At 40.8% G+C, this 27,378-nt stretch overlaps 1 protein-coding gene and 1 non-coding gene across 2 annotated transcripts in view; both read right to left on the bottom strand.

The window, feature by feature from the left end:
* LOC122706929 (protein FAM169B-like) overlaps positions 1-27,378 on the bottom strand; it is an 88,952-nt gene that overhangs the window by 12,038 nt on the left and 49,536 nt on the right. Inside the window, exon 5 of the mRNA XM_043922511.1 lies at positions 22,348-22,525. Within this exon, the coding sequence (XP_043778446.1) occupies positions 22,348-22,525 (178 nt within the window). The remainder of the gene's footprint in view (positions 1-22,347; positions 22,526-27,378) is intronic.
* On the bottom strand, positions 10,236-10,342 carry LOC122707292. The gene has a single exon (XR_006344804.1). It is a non-coding gene; the product is annotated as a U6 spliceosomal RNA (small nuclear RNA).

Below are 27,378 nucleotides of genomic sequence, written 5' to 3'. Positions count from 1 at the left end.
AATGGCACAGCCACTCTGACTGACAGCTTTGTGGCTTCTTATAAAACTAAACCCACTCTTACTATAGGATCCAGCAATTGTGCTCATTTATATGTGCCTGAAGGAGTTAAAAACTTATGTGTACACAAAAACCTGCACACAAATATTTATAGCGCCTATATTCATAACTACCAAAACTTGGAAGTGGGACTTCCCTGGTGGTCCAGTGGCTAAGACTCTGTGCTCCCAATGCAGGGGGCTTAGGTTTGATCCCTGATCAAGGAAATAGATCCCACATGCTGCAACTAAGACCCAGCACAGTCAAATAAAAAGAATTAAAAAATAAACCTGGAAGCAACCAAGATATGCTTCAATGGGAGAGTGGGTAAATAAACCATGGTGCACCAGATGATGGAATATTATTCAGTGCTGAAAAGAAATGCACTATTATGCCATGAAAAGATATGGAGAATCTTACAGCATATTACTAAAAGAAGCCAATCTGCAAAGGAGGTGCTGTGCTTGGTCACTCAGTCGTGTCTGACTCTTTGTGATGCTATGGACTGTAGCCCGCCAGGCTCCTCTGACTATGGGGGTTCTCCAGGCAAGAACACTGGACTGGGTTGCCATGCCCTCATCCAGGGGATCTTCCCAACCCGGGGATTGAAGCCAGGTCTCCTGCATTGCAGGTGGATTCTTTACCTCTGAGCCACCAGGGAAGCCCCAGAATGCTGGAGTGGGTAGCCTATCCCTGGTCTCCAGGGGCTCTTCCTGACCCAGGCCATATAACTGTTAATGCAATTATACGATATTTTGGAAAAGGTGAAACTATGAAGGCAATAAAAGTATTAGTGATTGTCAAGGGGTGGGGGGCATGGGATGAATAGGTGGAATATGGGATTTTTAGGGCAGTGAAGCTACTCTGTATGACGCTACAATGATAGAACACACCTTTCTATACCTGTCAAAACCTACAGAATGTATGACATGAAGAATGAATCCTAATGTAAACTATGGACTTTAGTTACTAATGATGTATCCTTTATGGACTGACTTGTGTCTCCCCAAGCCCCAAGACTTCAGAATATGAGTGTATTTGAAGAAAGGGCCTTTAAGACGTGATGAACTCAAAATGAGGTCTTCAGATGGGCTCTCATCTAAGCCAGCTGGTGTCCTCGTAAGAAGAGGAAATTTGGACACGAGAGGGGTTCCAAAGAATGAGCACATACAGAGGAAAACCGGGAGAGGACATGGCGAGTAGATGGCCATCACAAGACAAAACATAGGCCTCGGAGGAAAGTAAACCTGCCTACACCGCGACCTTGTACTTCCAGCTTCCAGAATCATGTGAAAATTAACTGCTTAAGCCACCCAGCGTGGGTGCTTTGTTACAGCAGGCCTGGGGACTAATATATGCATCACCATTGGCTTATAACAAACGTACCACACGATGCACTGTGTCAATAAGAGAGGATACTCAGTGTGTGTGGAAGGGGATGGGCGCTCGCTGTACTTTCTGCTCCATCTTTCTGTAAACCTAAAAACTGCTCTAAAAATTAAAGTCTGCTCATTTTTTAATGTGTAAGGTATTTTTTAAATGAAACTGGATTTTTCACATCATATAAAAATTAATTCAAGATGTGTCTAGACATAATATAAGAGTTAAAGCTATAAAGCTTTTAGAAGAAAATCTTCACAACCTTGGGTTAGGCAAAGAGTTCTTAGTTTTGACATCAATGGACACAACCAACTGGCAAATCTGACTTCATCAAAATTAACTTTTGTGCTTCAAAAGACACCACCAAGAAAATAAAAAGACAAGCCACCAACTGTAAGAAAATGTTTGCAAATCACATTCCTGGTAAATGACATATTCAGATTATATAAAGAACTCTTATGATTCAACAAAAAGAAAATAAACAACCAATTAAAAATGGACAGATGATCTGAACAGACATTTCTTTGAAGAAGGCATACAAATTATTAATAATAAATGAAAAAATACTCAATATATTAGTCATTTAAAAATGTAAATTAAAACCACAATGAAATGCACTTTTGACCTACTAAACAGCTATAATCAATGTACTTGAGTCAGTTCTAATAAGGTGGGTGAACCTAGAAGCTATTATACAGAGTGAAGTAAGTCAGAAAGAGAAAGACAAATGTCGTACATTAGCATATATATATGGAATCCAGAAAGATGGTACCAACAATCCTACATGCAGGTAAGCAAAGGTGACACAGATGTAAAGAACAGACTTTGGGACTCAGTGGGAGAAGGAGAGGGATGATTTGAGAGAAAAGCATTGAAACATACACATCACCATATGTAAAACAGATGACCAGGGCAAGTCTGATGCATGAAGCAGGGCACCCAAAGCCGTGCTCTGGGACAACCTGGAGGGATGGGGTGGGGATGGGGGGGACACATGTGTACCTGTAGCCGATTCATACTGATGTATGGCAAAAACCATCACAATATTGTAAATTATCCTTCAATTAAAATTAATTAGTTAATTTTTTTAAAAAAAGGACAAGCAAGTGTTGACAAGATGTGGAGAAATTAGAAGCCTCATATGTTGCTGGGAGGATAATGATATAGAAACTTTGTCAAATAATTTGGCAGTTTCTTAAAAAATTAAAACATATGCTAACCATATGACCCACCAATTTCACTCCTAGAATCCCACTTAAGAGAAACAAATGCACGCCCATACAAAAATGGGTATATGAATATTTATTTATACCAGCATTATTCGTAATAACCAAAACTGCAAACTATAATGGTAAATACATAAACAAAATGTGGCATAGTCATACCATGAAATGTTACTTAGCAATAAAAAGGAGTGAAATACTAATAGTTGCTATGATTTAGATGAACCTCAAAAACACCAAGCTAAGTGAAAGAAGCCAGACGCAGAAGACCATGTACGGCATCTTTCCGTTTACATGAAACATCCATGAAAAGCAAACTGACGGAGCCGGAGAGCAGAACAGGGCTCCCAGAGCTGAGATGGAGAGACTGAGGCCAAACAGGCAACTTCTGGGGTGATGGAGACACCCAAAATCGGGATTGTGGTCCTGGTTATGCACCTCTCTATGTTTGCTTTAAAAAATCTTTGAATGGTACACTTAAAATTGGCAATTCTTGTGGGATGTAAAATTATAGTTTAATAAAATTGACTTGAAAAGATATAATAAATTGTATTAGAAAGATACAATTAAGGAAAGGAAAAAATAATAAATTCACAGTATAGCAAAGAGACAGACAGCCCCTTGAGTGATCAGGGTGAACGTCATCCGCAGTAACGCTGGCATCCTGTGCCCCCACCCCTGATGTGAGCACTTGAGGAAAAGGGCACTTCATGTGCCCCAAGTCCATAAACCTGGGTGAATCATAGGAAAATATCACATGAACCTACATTAATGGACATTCCATAACTCTCCTTATAGAGACCAGCACTCCTCAAAAGTGTCCAGGTCATGAAAGACAAGGAAAACCGAGAAATGGTCCCAAATTGGTAGAGGAGGCTAAGAAGACCTGAAGATTAAAGGCAGCAAAGAATCCTAGGTCAGATCCTACAAGAGAAGAACACTGCTGGAAAAATCAGCCAATGTTAGTTTCTCAGTTCTGACCATTGCGTCATGGTTATAAAAGAAGCTAACATTAGGTCATGGTGACTGAAGGGTATAATGATCTACACTACCTTTGCAACTCTTTTGTAAGGCTAAAACTATTTCAAAATAAAAATCTGCAACAGTGCAGGGGAACACTCCACCAGCCCTCCAACATGAAAGCATGATGAAGGCTCATCACACCTTCATGCTGGTCAAATAAAACCATCTCCATTCCCAAAGCCAACAAATCTGCCTTTAAATAAGCATATTAATTAACTCTAATAAGAATATTACAGCCTGACTGTGGACTGGCTGAGGCAGTAAGCTGCTCGCACACAGATGGACTCCACTCGTAGTCAGAACGTAAAACCCAAGGAAACCTTGCACATAGCACAGAACAGTTGGTAGGACCCCAGCCATGACCTCACCCGCGCCACCCACTTTATAGACAAGGCAGCTGACAGGGCCAAGGAGGGTTCGAAACATGGGACTTGGCTCCTTTTTTTGTCAGTAACAACTGCCCAGTGGCCTTCCTGTCAGCTCATGGGGAGTGTTGATGCCACAGCAAAGAAATTACAGGGAAGGAGACGAAAGGATAGAAGTGAATTAAAAAGAAAACAGGGTCACAACATAAAGCATTTTTTAAAAAATTCAAGTGTTGCTAAAGCAGGGAAGAGGACACAATTCATAAAGCACATTAGGAATTAAAATAGGGATATCATTACAAATGTGGCAGAAATTTAAAAGGCAGGAGAATACAATAAATAACTGCAGACTGATAGATTTGAAAACAGATGAAAAGGACAAATTCCTAAGATTGGGTGTGTGTGTGTGTGTGTGTGTGTGTGTGTGTGTGCGCGCGCACACACACACGCTAAGTCACTTCAGTCAGGTCCGACTCTTATGACCCCATGGACTCCTCTGTCCATGGGATTCTCCAGGCAAGAATAGTGGAGTGGGTTGCCACACCCTCCTCCAGGGGATCTTCCCGACCCAGGGATCGAACCCTCGTCTCTTAGTCTCCTGCCTGGGCAGGTGGGTTCTTCACCACTAGCCACCACCTGGGCTGGGAAGCCACCTAAGATAATACAACCCACAAAAACTGACTCATGGAGAAAGAGAAAAACTAAACTATCCTATGACCATGGAAGTCTGAACTCAGCACCCCTCCCACACTGAACACACCAGGTCAGGTGACTTTAGAGATAAGTTCTTCCAACTTTTCCAGGAAAGCTTTCCAGAGTCCTAAAAGGGAGAGGAGAGTTTTCTCCAACTCAGTCTATGAGTACAGGGTAAACTTTTCAGAGAAAAATACACACAGCAGACAGAGATCGGATAATTAAACAAATAACAGCTATTCACGAACATAAGACAAAAATGCTTAAACCAATATTAACAAACCAAACCCAAGAGGGTAAACAATGTTACTCTAGATCAGGGGTCCTCAAACTCTGGGATCTAATGCCCGGTGATCGGAGGTGGAGTTGATGTAATAATAATAGAAATAAAGTACACAATAAATGTAATGTGCTTGAGTCATCCCAAAACCATCACCCCCACCCCAGTCCACGGAAAAACCATCTTCACAAAACCTGGTGCCAAAAGGTTGGGGACCGCCGCTCTCCATCACCATGAGGAGCTGGTTTCTCTTCTCACGCCCAAGGCTGTGCTGGGGGAGATGCACGTGATCAAGAAGGTATCCAGGGTGAAACTACCATCCCGGGGGCAAACGCGCTACCAGAGGAAGAGGGCTTTCCCAGCCACAGCTTGGGAGGACCTGAAGGAGGACCCTCTGTGAGGACAAGACGAAGCCCAGCGGAGAGTAAAGGAGGGCCCCCTGTCCCCTGAACACAAACCACCGCAGATCAAAGACAGAGAGGAGGACCGTCACTCCAGGAAGAAAGGAGTGAGTCTGGGGCTTCCCCGGGGGCTCAGCTGGTAAAGAATCTGCCTGCAGTGCGGGAGACCTGGGTTTGATCTCTGCGTTGGGAAGCTCCCCTGGAGAAGGGAAAGGCTACCCCCTCCAGTATTCTGGCCTAGAGGATTCCATGGACTGTATAATCCATGGGGTCACAAAGAGTCGGACACAACTGAGCGACTTTCACTTTCACTTTGGGACACCCAAGACAGATTTCACAGACGGTGCACTCAGGGAAGTTATAGCAGCAGACAGCCAGGAAGTAGCGAAAGAAACTGTTTCTGCCTCAAAAAGAGACTGGTCAGGAAGGAGGAAGATGTAAAAGACAAGTGGTAAGACCAACGCCACAGGGCACTTCCACTGCCCCGCTGTCTTGCTACTCCAGGCCTAGACACCAGGAAAGTTAAGGTGTTGCTCTAAAAAATCCAATTCAGGCCAAGTAGTCACAGTTGCCAGTCCAAGAGATCAGGTGCAAGTTATAAAGATATGTGGGATACTCCTAAACCAGGGAAACTCAAAACAGAAGTAGCAAGAGTAGTGTTAACTTTTGCTAATCATTTCCACTATCTTTTCATGACAATTATATTCCTTGTCTGTCATGAGCCCACTTCACAAGGTTAGAGCCAGACTCCCTGGGCACTTGGAGCAGCTGATCATCTATTGATGATACCAGTAAATGATCTAGATGTTCCCGAATTCTCCCCACCAAGGGGCATTACTAACATCAATCGGGATAAAGTCATTTTCTTTAAAGCATGAGACATTTAAATTGTATTCTGTAGAACAGGCACTGGCAAACTTTTTCTATAAGGACCAAGTGGAAACTACGTTAGGCTCTGGGAGCAACCACTCACCCTTGCAGTTGAAGTGCAAAATCAGCCATGGACACTATGAATGGGCAAGGCTCTGTTCCAATAAAGTTTCACTTACAAAAATAGGCAACAGGCAAAATTGGTCTCTGGGCCACAGCTGCCAACACCAGCTCCAGAAAAACATCACTTTTAACAAGCAAGGCTAAGTGTTTAGAATCCTATTTGTACAAAAACATCTTTTCTCCAAAACAACTGAGAATTCATTAACATGAACCTCCCCAAAATAAGACATACCTGGAGATAAGCTCTAGTTATTGTTTAGTTATTATTTTCTCTTTTAAAAGTATCATTTACTTCTATGTATCTGACTATTATAACAGGAATTTATTTAAAAGGCATGATAAAACTATGTTTTTTAAATATTGAAGAAAAACTTTTTGCTTAAAGAAAATAACCATGGCCATGATGGCTTTATCCTGGGTGGTTTAACATAGAAAATATGTATCAGCAATTCATTTCGTTTATCAATTACAAGAGAAAGAACTGCTTCGGTTTAATATAGCGATGGATCCTGAACATTATCAGCTCATACAACACAAAACATAGGAAAAAAATTTTAAGCAAAAGAAACTACCACTGAAAAGTGCATGCCTTAGGTGACGGGGTCTCCAACTAGAATGAACATGAGAACCACCTGAAGGGCTTATTAAACCCTAGATGGCTGGGTCCCACTCCAGCGCTGAGGGTCTGGTGCCAGGGGTCTAGGGCAGAGTCTGAGGACTCGTGTGGCCCAGGACATCCAAGCAGCACAGACTATGCCGCTGGAACATTCTGTTTTGAGTGACCCTCTGTGCAGCAATGAAGGGCTGCCGATGGTCCTGACCAGAAGCACTCCAGCCCAGGCTGAGACCTCATCTACCAGTTCCTCTCTTGGATGGTTATGGGGTGTCTGCTCAGCCATAGTTCTTTACAATTGTCCCAACTGCAGCCCCAGCTAAAAAGCTGAGGCTCATGGACCACATCAGACCCACGAAAGCCTGCCCACCACCGGGGACCCATGATTCACAGGCCAGCTGGAGCAACCAGATTCTCGCAGGAGGTTCTGAGTAAACTTAAACCAGGACTGTAACAGGTCCCAGTCATTTGAGGCAGTACAGGTAGAGCTGGGTAGGCATCATGGCAAGGTTATGAGGAAGCAGGAAACGCAAGTAAAGGCTTCCGAAGATGAGAATGGGGCAACTTCTGGGTACCCATCCCAGCACAGGAAGCCAGGCTGCACCCCATGAGCATCCCCTGCCCCCTTCCAATACCCCATCCTGCAAGCCCTGCTCTGTTTTACAACCGAAACCCCCTTCTCATCAGACAGCAGAGTTGGTACCCGAACCTACAGCACACTCCCACTATTTCACTATTGCTGTGTGTGCCGCGCTAAGTCGCTTTAGTCGTGTTCGGCTCTTTGCGACCCCATGGGCTGTCGTCCACAAGGCTCCACTGCCCATGGGGATTCTCCAGGCAGGAATACTGGACTGGGTTGCTATTTCCTCCTCCAGGGTACCTTCCCGACCCAGGGATTGAACCCAGGTCTCCTGTGGCTCCTGCATTGCCTGCAGATTCTTTACCACTGAGCCACCGGGGAAGCCGGTGTTCTGCTGTTTATGTCTCTGCTTAAGTCCAGAGGTTGGCGTGACGGGCCCGCGCTTGAGGGACAACAGGGCAGGAGTGGCCTGTGACATGGGGTATCAGGGGACGGGAGAGCGGAAGGGCCTGGTGACCAACACGCCAGCTGAGGCCACTTCAAGGCATCACAGGTCACACGCTTGTCTGGACGCCTAGTCACTCAGTTGAACACTTTTACGTGCCGCTCCTATTTTTATGACTTGTATCAGCATTGGGCTTTCAGGAATCTGAAATGCAAAGTGTTCTTTTTATATTTTTATACAAAAGCAAAATACTTACTAGCTCTGCCTTAAATTGGCTGACTCTCCACTTACCAATCCAGTGTTTTCTTCCCTTGAATGCTAAGTCTTGTAGATCAATGGCTTGAGGGCAAAAGTTAAAGAAAATGCCCACTAATTTTGATTATCTAAGGAGAGTTTCAACATAAAATAATGAAATGACTGAAGTGTCAATATTTTGTAAGAAAGGCAATTACAGAACCATCAAACTAAGGGAGAAACTCAAACTGGCCCATTAACAAATGTTCTTCCAAAGAGGTCTACCTGAAAAGATCTCATTCATTCTACAACAAGGCACCCACTTGTTTCAAAACTGGATGCTCTCCTCACACTAAAGAGGCACAAACTACTAACAGATACACCAATGTGAATAACTCACAAAGGCATCATGAAAAAGTGAAAAAAGTCAGTCTCACAAGGCTATACATGGTAAGACTCCACTATGTGATATTCTAAGAAAGACAAAACTACCGTGATAGAGAACATATCGGTGGTTTCCAGGGGTTATCGGTGGGGGTGAAGAGGTGGAAAAGACTAGAATAAGAAGTTTTGGAGAGGGGTGAACTATCCTGTATTTTAAGTATGTTTGTGGTTATAAAATTCACAGAACTGGAAAGCCAAAATAGGTGAATCTTACTGTCCAGTAATTTTTAAATAACACTTCAATGTTCACATAAAAGTGTTTAGAAACAATGAATACTCTTAAATAGGTGAAACAAGCCCCCTGTGATCCAACTGATGCAATAAATCTGCACATGTTCTTTTCCTCACAGAATGAAACTACAAACTGTAGCCTTACTGAAACTAAATTAACAGATATTCTGAATCATGTGAAATTAAAAGACGTTTGCTCCTTGAAAGGAAAGTTACAACAAACCTAGACAGCATATTAAAACACAGAGACATCACTTTACCAACAAAGGTCCATATACTCAAAGCTATGGTTTTTCCTGTAGTCATGTATAGATGTGAGAGTTGGACCATAAAGAAGGCTGAGCACCAAAGAACTGATGCTTTCAAATTGTGCTGGAGAAGAGTCTTGAGAGTCCCTTGGACTTCAAGGAGATCAAACCAGTCAACCCTAAAGGAAATCAACCTTGATTTCCAATATTCATTGGAAGGACTGATGATGAAGCTCCAATACTTTGGCCACATGATGTGAAGAGCCGACTCATTGGAAAAGACTGATGCTGGGAAAGACTGAAGGCAGTAAGAGAAAGGGGCAGCAGATGAGGTGGTTAGATAGCATCACCAACTCAATGGACATGAATTTGAGCAAGCTCTGAGAGATAGTACAGGACAGAGGAGTCTGGCTTGCCACAGTCCACGGGGTCACAAAGAGTCGAACACAACTTGTTGACAGAACAACAACAGCCGACTCATGTGAATACAAATTAATGAAGAGAAATTTAACTGCTTCAAAGTTGTGAAGCATGCCGTGTGCTATGCCCATAACTAAGGTATCGATACAACATTACAAGACTTTGTGACAAGCACTAAGGATAGGACCACAACTGAAGAAGCACCATTAACTGTTCTGAACTTTTGATCTATAAACTCCTGCTGTAGTCAATTAAACCACATGTACTTGCCAGTGACTTTTTTCACAAATCATATGTGCGAAATAATAAAACATTGTAAATTATGTCTATTCGTTATCTAAATTATTTTTTGCTTAATTTACCTGCAGGTTGCTCATATCAACCATTTTTTAGTTCATCAAAGTAAATTCCTCTCTTATCTTATAGAAAGGGATAGGAAAGCAAAGAATAAAATTTTATGATTCTTCCCTGGACAGAGTCCTCATCAGATGATGGTGGTAGAATGAAATGGTCATGCAGAGTCCCATATATAATAACTATTTGAAAAATAAATTTTAAAAACTGACTCACAGATGCCATAGGGCATTCAAAAGCACATAGAAACCAGAAGAAATTTTTTTTTTTTTTAAATATGGAACGCTTCACGAATTTGCGTGTCATCCTTGCGCAGGGGCCATGCTAATCTTCTCTGTATCGTTCCAATTTTAGTATATGTGCTGCCGAAGCGAGCACAGAAACCAGAAGAAATTTTAATTTCAAAAAATTGCAAATAAAATAACTAAAACCTGTGTGTTTGCAGCTTATTGGCCATGGGGGCATAACTCAACCCCCAAGGCTACACAAAATATTGGTACGAAAAACTGCAGCCTTACTAGCTAAAGGTGTCAAAGATCAAATTTCAGGACTAGGAAATTCTCAGGCAGCTAGAAATTTAAAGGCAAAGTGTCAACATGGAACCACAGAATGAATGAAACCCTAATTCAGAGCAACTGCCAAATTCCTGGCTCAGAAATAATCTACACACGAGTGAAGGAGACCCCAGGGAACCCAACCAAAAGAAGTCAGAAACCAAAGAGATACCCAGCCTTGAAGGATGGAACTACACAGGATCAGATCTTTATGAGTTTTATGCTTTTTTAAACCAAGGACATTCCTCAGCTGGCAGAAAGCTGAAGCCAAATGGGCTTGATGGGTGAGGGTACAGAACCTAAAGCCAGCAGAAGCAAGGAAACCACTGGGGTCAACAGCATCCATGCCCAAATCTTGTCTAACCATCAACTTTGCAGGTACAGAGAAGACCTCTACAGAGCTAAGCTACAGAGGCAGTCATGAGACAAAGTACCAATACATATTAGCGGCTACGTATCAAAGGAGACAGAGTTTGTGATTTGGATCCAGGCAAGCTGACTACCTCCCAAATCAAAAATCCTCAAAAACACATACATAAAGTCAGAGCTGCTGCAATATGACTGCAACAGCTAGTCTTCAATCAACACACGCAAAGAAACAGGAAACTGTGACCTATAGTCAGGGAAAAAAGGAAAAGTAATAGTAAAAATAACTGATTTCATTTTTTTCACCATACAGTTCAGCCCCTTTATCCATTTCACCCTCCCCCTTCTGCCCCCTCCCCTGTGGTAACCACTGCTCTGTTCTCAAAATCTAACTGTCCTTACGAGGTTTGTTCATTTACTTTGGGTTTTTGTTTGTTTTATATCTCCCATATGAGAAATTATGCAGTATTTGTCCTTCTCCATCTCATTTATTTCATTTAGAATAATGCCCTCAAGGTCTGCTCATGTTGTCAGGAAGGGCAACGTTTCCTTTTTATGGCTGTGTAGTATTCCATCATACATATATGCCACATCTTTGCCCATTCATCGCTAATGGGCACTTAAGTTGTTACCGTATCTTGGCTATTATGAATAATGCCATGATGAACATAGGGGTGCATATATCTCTTTGAATTAGTGTTTTCATATTCTTTGGATACTCAGATGTAGGACAGCTGGATCACAGAATAGTTCTATTCTGGATTTTTCAGTGATCTCCCAACTGTTTTCCATAGTGGCTACACCAATTTACGTTCCTACCAACAGTATATGGGGGCACACGAAGGTTTCCTATTCTCCACATCCTCGCCCAACACTTGCTATTTCTTGCCTTTTTGGTAACAGCTATTCCAACAGGCACAAAGTAATATTTCATCGTGGTTCTGATTTGCATTTCCTAATAATTAGTGATGCCAAACATCTTTTCATATGCCTGTTGGCCATCTGTATGTCTTCTTTGGGAAAAAAGTCTATTTCAGATATTCTGTCCATTTTTTAAACCAAGTTGTTTTTCTGTGGTTGAATTGTATAAGTTCTTTATCTATTTTGTACATTAACACCTTATAATATGTACATTTACAAACATCTTCTCCCGTCTGGTAGGTAATCTTCTCATTTTGCTGATGATCTCTTTTGCTGCTGTTTCTCTTGCCTGAGGAGACATATCTAGAAAGCGATTGCTAAGATCAAAGTCAAACAGTGTGCTGTCTACATTTCATTTTAGAAGTTTTATGGTTTCAGGTCTTTCATTCAAGTCTTTAATCCATTTTGAGTTGATTTTGGGGTATGGGGTGAGAGAGTGTGTAATTTCACCTATTTCCATGTTGGCTGTCCCCAACACCATTTGCTGAAGAAATGATCCTTTCCTCATTGTATGTTCTTTGCTCTTTTGTTATAAATTAATTGATTTTATATGTGTGAGTTTATGTCTGGGTTCTCAATTCCATTCCATTGACCTATGTACGTTTTCCTGCAAATACTGTGCTGTTTTAGTTGCTATACTTTGTAAACAGAGTGTGGAATCGCAAAGTGTGGTCTCTTCAGCTTTGTCCTTTTTCTGGGGATTCCTTGGGCTATTTCAAGTCTTTTGTGGTTCCACATAAATTCTAGATTTTTTTTGTTTAATTTCTGTGAAAAATATCCTTTGTATTTTGATAGGGATTGCACTAAATCTGTAGATTGCTTTAGGTCATATGGACATTTTAACAATGTTAATTCTTCTAATTCATGAGCACAGAATATCTTTTCATTTATTTATGTCTTCTTCCATTTCGGGTCTTTTACTTCCAGGTCAAATTTATTCCTAGGTATTTAATCCTTTTTGTGGCAATTATACGTGGAATTGTTTTCTTAATTTCTCTTTCTGCTAGCTCATTGTTAGCATATAGAAACATAGCACATTTCTGTATGTTGAATTTGTACCTTCCAACTTCACTGTATTCACAGATTATGGCTAATAGTTCTTTGGTAGAATCTTAAGGGTTTTCTATACATTAATATAAAATCATGTCATCCACAAAGAGTTTTACTTCTTCTTTTCTAAAATGGATACCTTTTATTTTTCTTGCCTAATTGCCCTTGCTAGGACTTCCAAGACTATGTTAAATAAGAGTGACAAGAGTCTTGTTCCTGATCTTGTTCCTGATTTTCAAGGGGGAGCTTTCAGTTTTTCATGACTGAGTGTGATATTGGCTGTAAGGTTACAATATATGACCTATATTATGTTTACATATGTCCCGGCAATCAAGATTCCCAGGAGAAATATCAATAACCTCAGATATGCCGATGACACCACCCTTATGGCAGAAAGCGAAGAACTGAAGACCCTCTTGATGAAAGTGAAAGAGGAGAGTGAAAAAGTTGGCTTAAAACTCAACATTCAAAAAAAAAAAAAAAACTCAACATTCAGAAAAATAAGATAATGGCATCTGGTCCCATCACTTCATGGCAAATAGATGGGGAAAGTGGAAACAGTGACAGACTTTATTTTGGGGGGCTCCAAAACCATGGCAGATTTTGATTGCAGCCATGAAATTAAAAGACGTTTATTCCTTGGAAGAAAAGCTATGACCAACCTAGACAGCATATTAAAAAGCAGAGACATTACTTTGCCAACAAAGGTCCATCTAGTCAAAGCTACGGTTTTTCCACTGGTCACGTATGAATGTGAGAGTTGGACTATAAAGAAAGCTGAGCGCCGAAGAATTGATGCTTTTGAACTGTGGTGTCAGAGAAGACTCTTGAGAGTCCCTTGGACTGCAAGGAGATCCAACCAGTCCATCCTAAAGGAAATCAGTCCTGAATATTCATTGGAAGGACTGATGCTGAAGCTGAAGCTCCAATACTCTGGCCACCTGATGCAAAGAACTGACTCATTGGAAAAGACCCTGATGCTGGGAAAGATTGAAGGTGGGAGGAGAAGGGGATAGAGGATGAGATGGTTGGATGGCATCACCATGAGTCTGAGTGAACTCCAGGAGTTAGTGATGGACAGGGAGGCCTGGCGTGCTGCAGTCCATGGGGTCGCAAAGAGTTGGACACAACTGAGCGACTGCACTGAACTGAACTGATGTCCCTTCTACATCACTTTATTGAGAATTTTTATCATAAGAGGATGTTTAATCTTATCAACTGATTTTCTATGTCTACAGAGATAATTTTATGCTTTTTATCCTTCAATTTTTTTACGTGCTGCATCATGCTGACTGATCTGCATACGTTCGAACCATTTTTTAAGTATTTATTTATTTTTGACTGTATTGAGTCTTAGCTGTGGCACACAGGCTTAGTTGCCGCATGGCATGTGGGCTCTTAGTTCCTCAGCCAAGGATTGAACCTGTGTCCTTTGCATGGGAAGGTGGATTCATAACCACTGGACTACCAGAGAAGTCCCTACATTGAACTGTTCTTGCATCTCCAGAACAAATCCCATTTGATCATGGTACACAAACCTTTTAATGCATTATTGGATTTTGTTTGCTAATATTTTGTTGAGGATTTTTACAACCATGTTAACAGAGATATTGAACTATGTTCATCACTCTGTGTGTGTGTATATACGTGTTGTCTTTGTCTGATTTTTGTATTAGGGTGATGCTGTCCTTGCAAAATGAGTTAGAAAGCATTCCTTCTATTACATTTTTTGGAAGAGTTTGGGAAAGACAGGCCTTAAAGCTTTGAATATTTGGTAGAATTCACCAGTGAAGCTGCCTGGTTCTGAACTTCTGTTTAGTGGGAGCTTCTGACTATTGTTTCAATCTCTGTACCAGTGATCAGTCTATTCAGATTTTTTATTTATTCATGATTCAGCTTTGGACTCTTGTTCAATTCTAAGAATCCATGCATTTCTTCTAGGTTGTCCAATTTGTTGGCATATAGATGTTCATAATGTTCTCTTGTGGCCCTTGGTATTTCTGTGGTATACGTTGTTATTTCTCCTCTTTCATTTCTGATTTTATTATTTCTTTCCTTCTACTGACTTTGGTCTTTCTTCGTTCTTTCTCTTCTAGCTCCTTTCAGGGTAAGTTTAGATTGTTCATTAGGATTTTTCTTGTATCTTGAGGTAGGCCTGTTTTGCTATAAACTTCCCTCTTAGTACCACTTTCACTACATCTTATAAATTTTGGTATGTTGTCTTTTCATCTTACTTTAATCTTCAGGTAATTCTTTATTTCTCCTCTGACTTCTTCTTTGACTTACTAGTCACTCAGTAACACTTTGTTCAGTCTCCACATATCTGTGATTTTTCCAGCTTTGTTCTTGTAGTTGACTTTTAGTTTCATACCGTACCATTGTGATCAGAAAAGATGCTTGATATGATTTCAGTCTTCTTAAGTTTACTGAGATTTGTCTTGTGTCCCAACATATGGCCTACCCTTGAGAAAGTTCCATGTGCACTTGAGAAGAATGTGTATTCTGCTGCATTTGGATGGAATGTTTTGTACAAATCTATCCAATCCATCTGCTCTAATGTTTCATTTAAGGCCCAGTTTCCTTGTTGATTTTTATGTCTGGATGATTTAGCCATGAAGTCCCCCACTATTATTGTGTTGCTGTCAATTTCTCCCTTTAGGTCTGTTAACAATTGTATATACTTTGGTGCCCTTATGTTAAATGCATACGTGTGTGTGTGTGCATCAACCACTATAAGGTTTTCTTGATAAATTGTCCCCTTTATCCCTTTATTTTTACATACCATCCATTTTAGTCTCTTGGTGATTATTTGACTTTAAGTCTATTTAGTCTGCTATGAGTATGGCGGCTTCACCCACTTTCTCTTGGCTGCCATTTCCTTGGAGCATCACCTTCCAACCCTACGCTCTTAGCCTATGTTTATCTTTAGAACTGAAGTGAGTCTCCTGGAATCTCCAGTAACAAACTGGTTCTTGTTTTTTAATCCATCCAGCCACTCTATGGCTTCTGAGGGCTGAATTCACTCTGTTTACATTTAGGGTAATTATTGATGAATGAGGACTTGGTACTCCCATTTCCTCATTTGTTACTGGTTTCTCTATATCATTGCTGTTTCTTTTTCTTTGTGTTCCAGCCTGTCATCTTGGTTTTGTGGTTTTCTATGATATTTTTTCACAGTTTCCTCCTTTTTTATGTTTCACGCCTCTGTTCTAGATTTATGTTTTGTGGTTACCATGAGGTTTGTATAAAACATCTCATAGATAAAATAATCCTTTTTCTGCTGATAGCATCTTATCTTCATTTACCTTAGGGTTCTTGCCTTTTCCCCACCTCTCCTTCTCTATTTTTGTTTTTTTTAAATGATCCCTTTTCATGTTGTAAGTTTTTTTGCCAAATTGAAGTAGCTCTAGTTATTTTTTTCTGATTTTTCCCCTTTAACCTTTATGCTATAATAAAAAGTTTAAAACTGACTCTGATAAACAGTTATAATTTTCTGATTCTATTCATATTTATTAACTTAGTTTTCTGTCCTTTTACCTTTTTGGTTCTGGTAGAAAAACTCCTTCAACATTTCCTGTAAGGCACATCTAGTGTTGGTGAATTCCCTCAGTTTTTATTTATATCAGGAAGTCTTTATTTCATCTTTATATCTGAGTGATAATATTTCTGGATAAAGGATTTTCAGGTCACATTTTTCATCTTTCAGTATCTTTAAAATATCATTCTTCTCCTTCCTGGCCTGTCGACTTTCTGCTGAGAAATCTGCTAGTAGCCTCTGTGGGTTTTTCTGGACGTTATCATCATCCCCTCACCCCTGGCTGCCTTTAAAATTAATTCTTTATCATTGATTTTTGATAGTTTTAAGATGGTTTGTCTTAAAGAAGGTCTTTTTGCATTGAGGCAATTAGGTGTTCTCTTAGTTTCAAGGACTTGTATACCCAGTTTCTTTCACAGGTTTGAGAACTCCTCAGCTTTGATTTCTTTAAGGAACCTCTCTGATCCCTTCTCCCTCTCCTCTCCTCCTGGGATACACATTACCCTCATGTTTACTCTGCCCATAAAGCTGGATAGCTCTCATACAATGTCCTCATTTTTCATGTGTTATTTCTCTTTCCTCTTCTACTTGCATCACTTATAGATTTCTGCCTTTGAACTCACTACTTCTCTCTTCCATATGGTCTGATATATTTCCAGCGCTTTCTAATGCATTATTTATCTCATTTATTGAGTTCTTCAGCTCCAGAATTTCTGCTTGATTCTTTTTAGAGTCTTTAGTAGAGTATTACTTCTGATCATTAACTTTATTCCTGAGCTCACTGAACTGCCTTTCTGAGTTTTCTTCTTGTTCAATGAATGTCTTCATGACACCTATTTTGAATCTTTTGTCAGTTAAATTGTGATATTCCATGACTTTACATTTGGCTTCTGGGGAGCTGCCATTTTCCTTTTGTGTATGGTGTTATCTTGGTTCTTCATGGCACTTGATGAGTCGCACCTCCGTCAGTGTATTTGAAGTAGTGTCTTTCTGCTCGATTCTGATTCAACAGGGCAGAAATTCGGTCTTCTGTTTTCCAGTAGGTGGCGCGATAGCACAAGCTTATGGTTTTCCTTACCTGAGCTGCCTCCAGCTCCATTTGAGAGTTGGTCCATTCTACCTCCACCACTTCTGTCGGAGATGTGGCTCTGTACCCTCGTTATTGCTTCTTGTGCCTCCAGGAGCCACTGAGGCCTTCCTGCTGCTAGTGTCACTGGCCGTGCCCCCTTCCCTGGCACCCAGGATCCCTGGCGGGAGGGAGTCGGGGTGGGACGGGCACCTCAGAGGCCAGGGCTGCTTCTCCTCACCCCCTGTTGCTATCTGTTCTCTGGACAATGGTCTCAGGTCCCACAGCCAGACAGCCAGGCTGCTGTTCCCTAGCTCTGCCTTCCCTCTGCATTCCAGTCCACCCAGCTTTAAATGTACAGACATGGAGGATTTTCCACCATGCTGGTGTGTGGAGTAGAGGCACTTTTGCTGAACTGCGAATGCTTTACTGGGTGTAGGCTGAAGGGGAGCTTCTTATTCCACCATGTTGCTGACGTCACTCTGATACAACTGATTTTAAATAGGTCCAGATGTTGGATGTGGCAGACAAAGAACTCAAAATGACTTTACAAATACGTTCAAAGAATTAAAGTAATCCTTTAAATTAAAGGGAAAGATATGCTCGATGAATAAATAGACAATCTCAACCAGAGAAATAGAAACTATACATAATAGAAATTATACAGGTCAAAAGTACAATAACTGAAATCTAAATAGGCTCGACGACAGTTTGGAGATGGCAGATAAACTTGAATACAGATCAACAGAAATTATCCAACCAAAAAAGAGGAAAATGTTTGAATAAAAATGAACAAAATTTCAGAGATGTACAAGACAATATGAACCACCCCAACATACATATAACTGGAATCCCAGATAAAGAAAAGAGCATAAAAATTTGAAGAACTAATCACCAAAATCTTCCCAAATTTGGTAGGAAACTTAGATTCAAAAAGCTCAACAAAGTCTCAAAGAGATAAATGAAAATAAAATCACTCCTAGAAAAATCACAGTTAAACTGCAAAAAAGCTAAAGAGAAAGACTTGAAAGCATTCAGAGAAAAATGCCATTTTATGTGTGAAGAACAACAATAAATTAATTGCTGACTTCTCACCAAAGACTATGAAAGCCAGAAGATACTGGAACAATATATTGAAAGTTCTGAAGGAAAAAAAGGTATCATTAACTATTCTATAACCGGATAAACAACACTTCAAATATGTAAGTGAAATAAAGACATTTTCAATAAACAAAACCTGAGAGACTTTATTGCCATCAACTCCCTACAAGAAATTTTAAAGGAAGAACTTTAGCCTGAAGGGCAACTGGAAGCTATACAAAAAAAATTTTATGGTAAATATCTGGATAAACATTTCTAAATTACACATTTTTTCTTTACACCTTTAAAAGATATAACTATTTAAATTAAAATGTATAAGTCAGTAGCAACAGGTTTATAACAAACATCTAATATATCAACACAACAATAGCACTATGAAAATATAATAATAGGTACATAAAAATATACTATTGCAAGGTTTCTATATTTTACCTTAAGTAATTCAATATTCACTCTAAGTTAATCTAAGTTTAAGATGCACATGTAATCTCTAGAGAAACAACTTTTAAAAGTACAAAAACATAAAGCTAGAATGCCAAGAAAGAAATTAAAATGAAATAGTAAAAATATCTGATTAAAACAAAATGATACAGGAAAAGAAGAACAGAGAAAAAGAAACAGAAGACAGAAAACAAATTGCAACAGAGAAGATCTAAGTGCAACCATATCAATAATTAAATGGAAATAGACTAATATTCCAATCAAAAGACAGAGATTATTAAAACTAGATTTAAAATCTAAGACCCAATTTTATGCTGTCAACAAAACACATCCTTTAAATATAAAGGCAAAAATGACTAAAAGTAAAAGGCTAGGAAGAATATATTCTATGCAAACAGTGAGCATAAAAAGATGAAGTGGCCGTATTAATAGCAGAGAAAATAAATTTCATAACAAGAGATATCACTGAATACAAGTGGAAGGCCACTTCATAATGACAAAAGGTCAATATATCAGACAAATATAGCAATTATCATTTAGACGTGATTAATAACAAAATTCCAAAATACATGAAGTACAAAATACACAAAATACAGACAGAACTAAAAGAAGAAAGAGGTGAATCCCCAATCACAAAGACTTGAACATACTTACCTCAGAACTTCACAATCAGGTAAAAATATTAGTAAGAATATTGAATGACAGTATCAATCACCTTAATCTAACTAACTTTCAAAACATGAAACCCAATACCTGCAAAATACACCCACTCTTTCAAGTCCATATGGAGTATCTACCAAGATAAACCACATACAGGACTATAAAACAACTCTCAATAGGTTTCAAAATATTAAAATGTTACAGACCATATTACCTTATTGCAACAGAATTAAATTAAAAATCAACAAAAAATAAAACATCTGGAAGTGCTCACAAACATCTGGAAATTAAAAACTTACTTTTAAAGAAACCATAAAAATCATAAAGCAAATTGGAAGATATTTTGAGCTGAATTATAATGAAATTTGGTAAATGATAAATTAAGTTGCACTAAAATTTAAAACTTCTGTGCTCTGAAAAAATTATTATGCCAAAATGAAAATGTTTTCAAAATATATCTGATTAAGAACAGAGAGCTATAACATAAAGAATACTCAATGCTCAGTAATATTAATAAGAAAACAAACAACCCAATTAAAAAAATAGGCAAAAGTATCTGAACAGACACTTCACCAAAGAAGATATATGACTATCAGAAAAGCACATGAAAACAAGATAATACCATTAGGAAAATGCAAATTAAAATCAAAATTAAACATCAGATACCAACTTGCAGAATGACTAAAATTAAAAATACAACACCAAGGACAAGCAAGCATGTGAAGTGACTGGAACTCTCAAACACTGATGATAGCAAAGTTTATATAACTATTCCACAGAAATACTTTCATTCTGGCTCTCCAAAAAACAAACTAATCCAGAAATAAGCAGTAAAAAAAAAATATTTTTAATTGTCAGAAAAATACTTTTTATTTACTTAATTTTCTATTCATTTGATACTTTTTAAACTAACTCAATTTCTGGGTGACTAACAGTCAATTGCCACTTAAAAAACTCAGTTCATGGGTGAAAACAACGAGACCCAGTAAGCAGCTTCAGAGAAAGTGAATGTGAAACTGTTAGTCACTCAGTCATGTCTGACTCTTTGCAACACCATGGACTGTAGCCCACCAGGCTCCTCTGTCCATGGAATTCTCCAGGGAAGAATACTGGAGTGGGTTGCCATTTCCTTCTCCAGGGGATCTTCCCAACCAAGGAATGGAACCCAGGTCTCCCGCATTGCAGGCAGGTTCTTTATCATCTGAGCCACAAAGGAATCCCAAGCAGAGAACTTTCCATCAGATTTGTAGATTCATGAGAAACGAAGAGGAGGCAGAAATCCAAGCACCGAGTCTGATCTGCCTCAATTCAACAGCTTAATATCCTCCTTCCGTGCCACAGTCCTGGGTCTGCTTGAGATAAATGAGACATCACACCCAGCCTCTGCTTGAGTCTCTTGGAACAAAGTCTGGGATATCACCGAGACCAGCAGCAATAGCAGCACTGGGCAAGACCGAGGTCGAGCTGTTTCTGCCCCTAAACTGTGGCTCACACATCAAGTTGGGATCTGTTAACAGTTTTTGTTACTATTAGTAGGACTTTTATAGCACAAAGGATTTTGCCACAAACTGAAGACAAGCCATGTGGTAGAAGATGACAACAAATGAGTCTCCCGAGAAAGAGAAATTACCAAAATACTTCCTCTTTGAGTATTCTCCAGATCCCTTGGTCTATCTAAATGAATGACTAAAGAACACAACCACCCCAAGGAGTGAAACAGTACATCAAAATCGAAGGACAGACGGCTCTCAGTAACCCCAAGGAGCTGACACACACGGTACCTCAGCCTCTATGACTGACTTTGACAAATAATGACCTACACGACTTGTTTGCGTGAGATGCAAGTTGTCTCACACCACACTGAGGGAAGGGAAAAAAAGTGAGAAATGCAGATCTCCTCCATCCTGGACATGTGGAACAGATACACATGTGAACACAGTTCAAAACCACAATAGTAGCCTTTGTATTCCCAGGGAAGAACACTTAGCTGAGACAACAGCATATCTGTGGTGACGTCCTCGAAAATTTTATTTTTGCTAAAATTCAGAACTTTGTAAGAATTAAATGATAGGGCTTGACCAACTGGGTCAGAGATGTTGACAGAACTTTCAAAGAAACTATTAAAGAAAGCAGTGTTAAAGAAGAGCGTGATCCCTTAGACAAAACAGCACAAGTTCCACACACCCTGCTCCTCACCACCCCTAAAAATAAGTCCCAGGACTTTACCCTAACCTCGCTATTGTGGCCGACCTCCCTCTTTTCTGAGGTAATGTCTATAAATCTTGGCATCCAGCGTGCCTTTGCACCACATGACAGCTATTAGCAATGGTGTTTTTCCTGACAGCAAACTGGTAACATTAAAGAAAAGAAACGAATAGCATTGTGCTTGCAAAGTCATTTTACAACCATTAACGGCAACAACCATTTTACGGGGGACGTGGCACTACCTGGGAGCCCAAGGGCCATAATAGATCTTCATCCTCTTTGCCAGTAAAACGAGAAATGTGGTGAAAACAAAATCCATACCTTGGGCTTATTTACATGACAGCTGAGTTATTGACACTTCTCGCGCCAGAAGATTCTCTCCAAGGAACATCTGTGCTCAGGGCATCCTCCGAGCAGGCAGGCCCCCAGAGCCTCCCTGCAAGCCTGAAGCGGCGGTGGCCCCACACGACCACACAGCCCTCACCTTTCCTTTTGGTTGTGTAAAATCCAACAGCTGCTCCATCTCGCCACAGAATTTTAGCCTCCTCCTTCACGGAGTGAGGTAAAAAAAACATGTCATCATCATCCAAATTCCTTTCTAGTCTTCCAAAAATAACGACGTTCAGAATGAAAAGCACAATCCTTTCCCCAAATGACTGAACCTTTGAAGGAAAAACAAAAAGAACATCTAAGTGAGACAAGAAGGGAAAGTCAGACACAATAAACTCTAGGCTTGGAACCAACCCACACGCCAGGGGCCAGGTGTGGGCGCCCCCGCCCCGCGCTTCTTCTCCTGCTTGAGATCCAAACTAGGGGCCACAGTTTCTCACAGAGGTCTTCTCAGCCCTGGCCTTTCACACCCTCCCTGGCCTCCAGGAGCAGGGGGCAGGGCCAGAAAGACCCCCTTGGTCTCCAGAGCCTCAGACGTGGAGCGTGAAGAGACAGAGATCAGTCAGTCACGTATCAGTGAAACAGAAGGTGACTTCCAGGCAAGCCATTTCAGCAGAAACACTGGATGTATCCAGAGAGAAACCCAGTCTGCCATCTTTAACAACAGCTCCAAAATTCTGACCCTTGGAAGGAAGGTAAATAACAGAGGGTCATTACTGGTGTACAGTTGCTACACCAAGATCAACTGGTTTTCAATGACTTGTGACAGATTTTGAGCACATGCTAGTGTCTCAACCCCACAGAGTTACTGGAACTCAAGGCCCAGCCCATCCTAAGGCTACATATGGAACCATCTCTCACCCATTGCAATGTCACGACATTTGAGGAAACTGTACTGTGGTCAAGGTCAAGCCCACAGAAGGGCTTTATCATTAACGAGTCAAAATGACTTCCTGTTCCTGCCTGTCAGCATTCTTTGCATTCAAATAGGCCGGCAGAGATCAGTTGCTAGTTGTGTCCACTCTTTGCACCCCCATGGACTGTAGCATGCCAGGCTTCCTTGTCCATCACCAACTCCAAGAGGTTGCACAAACTCATGTCCATCGAGTCAGTGATGCCATCCAACCATCTCATCCTCTGTCGTCCCCTTCTCCTCCCACCTTCAATCTTTCCCAGCATCAGGGTCTTTCCTAATGAGTCAGTTCTTCGCATCAGGTGGCCAAAGTACTGGAGCTTCAGCTTCAGCATCAGTCCTTCCGATGAATATTCAGGGTTGATTTCCTTTAGGATGGACTGGTTTGATCTCCTTGTAGTCCAAGGGAATCTCGAGTCTTCTCCTACTCCTCAGCTCAAAAGCATCAATTCTTTGGTGCTCAGCCTTCTTTATGTTCCAACTCTCATATCCATACATGACTACTGGAAAAACCATAGCTTTGACTATGTGGACCTTCACTGGCAAAGTAATGTCTCTGCTTTTTAATATGCTGTCTAGGCTAGGTATAACCTTTCTTCCAAAGAGCAAGTGTCTTAATTTCACGGCTGGCACAGGTGGTACAAATGAAAGCCTCCTGCACCCACAGTAGACCTGACTAATCAATCCCCATTCTATGTGACTGAGCCCAGATACAGTCTAAATTCAGTCCTCTGGACAACTACAAGAAACCACTAAAATGTGGCACTTGAGGTAAAACCAAACAGCCAGTGACGCAATGACAGTGTTATTAGATTTTACTCCAACAACATTCCCGTATGACAGCCTAGGGGTCTGGGTTTTTATCACCCCTTCGTATGCACCACGATGAAATCAGCAGGAGTATTATTAGTGCCTGGGCTGAGACTGCCACCCACATGCTACCTGTTGATTCTTCCCAGCCACGAGGGAAATCCTGGTTTACAGGTGAGGAGACTGGAGCTCAAAGAAGGTAAGCAGTTCCATTTGTTGATTTCACTGCCTCATTCACAAGAGGACTTAAGACAGTTGGATGAGGGCTCTGCCAAAGGCAGGCCAGGTCTGAAACCCCAGACCAGGACATCTGCATCCCAGTGGACCTGCTGCAGCCCAGAAGGCTGCTCCCCTCTGCATTTTCATCCATTAGGGCTCTAGGAGAGGAAGCTGCTGCTGCGTGCATGCTCAGTTCTGTCCGACTCTCTGCAGCCCCCTGGACTGTAGCCCACCAGGCTCCTCTGTCCATGGGATTTCCCAGGCGGGAATACTAGAGTGGGTTGCCACCCCTCCTTCAGGGGATCTTCCTGACCCAGGGGTTGAACCCACTTCTCCTGCATTGCAGGCATTTTCTTTTCCACTGTGCCACATGGGAAGTCCGTCAGTTTGACATAAATATGATGCTTGGTTTTATATTTAAAGTGTGCTATGATCAGTTGCTTCAGTCATGTCCAACGCTTTGTGACACCATGGATTGTAGCCCACCAGGCTCTGTCCAAGTAATTCTCCAGGTAAGAATACTGGAGTGGGTTTCCATTTCCTTCTCCAGAGGATCTTCCTCACTCAGGGATCGAACCTGGGTCTCCTGGATTGCAGACAGATTCTTTTACTGCTGAGTCACCAGGGAAGCCCTTTATATTTAATACTTGACCCTTAAATATTTATCATCATCATCATCACTTGTGGTTGTGGCTTCTCAACTTGGATTTGCTGGGAGAGCTTCAGCAACTCACTAGTCGAGGGAGAAGACTGCCTCAGTACTCTCTCAAACACTTGTATGCTTTTCAGATGCTTCAATAATAAAAATAAATCAGCTTGCAGCCCTCTAACAAATGGCACGAAGTGCTTAGTGCCAATAAACTTATTAATTGGCCCAGAATACAAACTATTTCACCTTCATCTGGAGCCAAATCTTAGATGAGAAAAAGATTTGCAAAAGCCACACCAGCTTAACTCTGAGAAGCCACCCCAATTTTGTATTTCAGACAGTAGCAGCCAAATCAAGTTCTGACTTTAAGAATAACTAGTTCATCACGAAACTCGACGGGTGTGATGTGGGAGGTTATATTTTTCAACTTATAAAACCAAAAAGTTCAGAGGAAAGCCAGAAGAGAAAAACAGATTGCATCTGGAGAAGGGAAATAACCAATCAAAACCTGGCAGGAGAAGAAAGGAAAAAAGAAATGCACTTAATTTGTCCAATTTCATTACAGGGGGGGAAATGTGTGACATGTGATTCTGACTTAGAGACATTTCTGAAAACAAAAAACTAAGATCCGGTTCTAATCCCTCAATTAGGACCACTAATGATGTTCACAGAAAGAACACTAAGGAAGCTGGGTTTCAGTTTGGTTTCGTTTGGTAATTTGTGAAGAAGAGCTGGCTAAGAAATAGAATGCAATTAAAAGGAAAGAAGTCAAGACCCCAAGTTCTATAAATTGAGAGGAACTATCCCCACACACAGCTGGGGCAGACAGATCTTTACAACCTGGTTCATTAAGTGGAATTAACACTCAAGTTTCTGTTCACAGCATTAGCCACATTTTCAGAAAATGTGAGGGCTTTTCCTCATCTAAATTTAGAATTGATACACAAAGGAAGTTACCACTCTTATTCTGGAAAAAAAAAAAAAATATATATATATATATATATTTAAAGAGCCAACCAGACTCTTCCTGGAATTTAGAACACCCAGTTGCTCATGCCACCTGCTTCAGTATGGACAGTGACACAGACGGCTACGTCAGGCAGCCTCACTGAGTACATCATGCTTATTTGCTGAACCTCCAGCCATCATTAATTTACTGGAAGAAAGCCCTTTTCAAAATAATATCTATCACATCAATTAAAACCAGACCTGAAAACTTTCTGCCTTTCGTGACAATATGGATGGAACTAGAGGGCATGATGCTGAGTGAAATAAGGGGAAAGACAAACACTGCATGACCTCACCTATAGTGTAACATTAAAGGGTCAAACTCACGGCCGCAGAGACTTAGTGGTGGCTGCCAGGGTCTGGGCGTGGGGAAAAGGGAAAGATGATCAGCAGGTTCAAACTTCCAATAATAAGATGGACACGTTCTGGGGGTCTAATACACAGCACAGTGATTGTGGCTAATGATACCTGTATTATATACTTGAAAGTTGCTAAGAGCATACGTCACCACACAAAAAGAAATGGCAATTATGTGATGTGATGCAGGTTTAGCTGACACTGTGGTGGTAATCATTTTGCAGTGTATCACTGTATCAAATCAAGACTGAGCACCTTAAACTTGTTCTTTAGTCGGTAAGTCTTATCTGACTCTTTTGTGACCCCATAGACTGTACGCCGCTAGGCTCCTCTGTCCATGGGATTTCCCAGGCCAGAATACTGGAGTGGGTTGCCATTTCCTCCTCCAGGGCATCTTCCCAACCCAAGCACTAAACCCACGTCTTGGAAGGCAATTCTCTACCATTGAGCCCTCCTTAAACTTACACAGTGTTATTATGTCAACTGCATGCATGTGTGCTAAGTCACTTCAGTCACGTCTGACTCTTTGTGACCGTGTGGACCACAGCCTGTCAGGCTCCTCTGTCCACAGGATTCTCCAGGCAAGAATACTGGAGTGAGTGGCCATGCCCATCTCCAGGGGATCCTCCCAGCCCAGGGATTGAACCCGTGTCTCTTATGTCTCCTGTATTGGCAGGCAATTTCTTTACCACTTGTGCCACGTTATACCTCAACAAAGCTGGTGGGAGTGAAACATACTTGAAAAAGATAACCCATAGAAAACGGAGAAATATTTGCTAATAATATATGCAATAAGAGCTTGCATCTAGAATATGGAAAAACTCTTACAACTCAACAGTAAAAAGTCAATCCAATTAAAAAGTGGGCCAAGGATATTAATAGCTACTTTCCCCAAAATGGACAATAAGTACATGAACATCCTTAGCCACAGGGAACCTTTACCCTCGCCATCCTCGGTCTCTATAAAGCCACAGCACCTCAAATCCCACCAGTCCTACCATCAGAGAGGCTAGAGTTTGTGTCCAGTTAAATCACTTACTAGCTATGTGGCTCAGCTTCAATTTCTTTGTCTACAAAGCAAATACCGTAAAGATTCTGAAGTCAGATAATCCCTGTCAAAAGTCTGGGTAATACATAGGCTAGCATCTAGCACAATGTCTAATTCATAG

This window comes from Cervus elaphus, chromosome 13 (genome assembly GCF_910594005.1).
Source record: "Cervus elaphus chromosome 13, mCerEla1.1, whole genome shotgun sequence".
In the NCBI taxonomy this organism is placed as follows: domain Eukaryota; kingdom Metazoa; phylum Chordata; class Mammalia; order Artiodactyla; family Cervidae; genus Cervus; species Cervus elaphus.
Note: the sequence above shows the minus strand (reverse complement) of the source record. Positions and strands in the feature narration are given on the sequence as shown.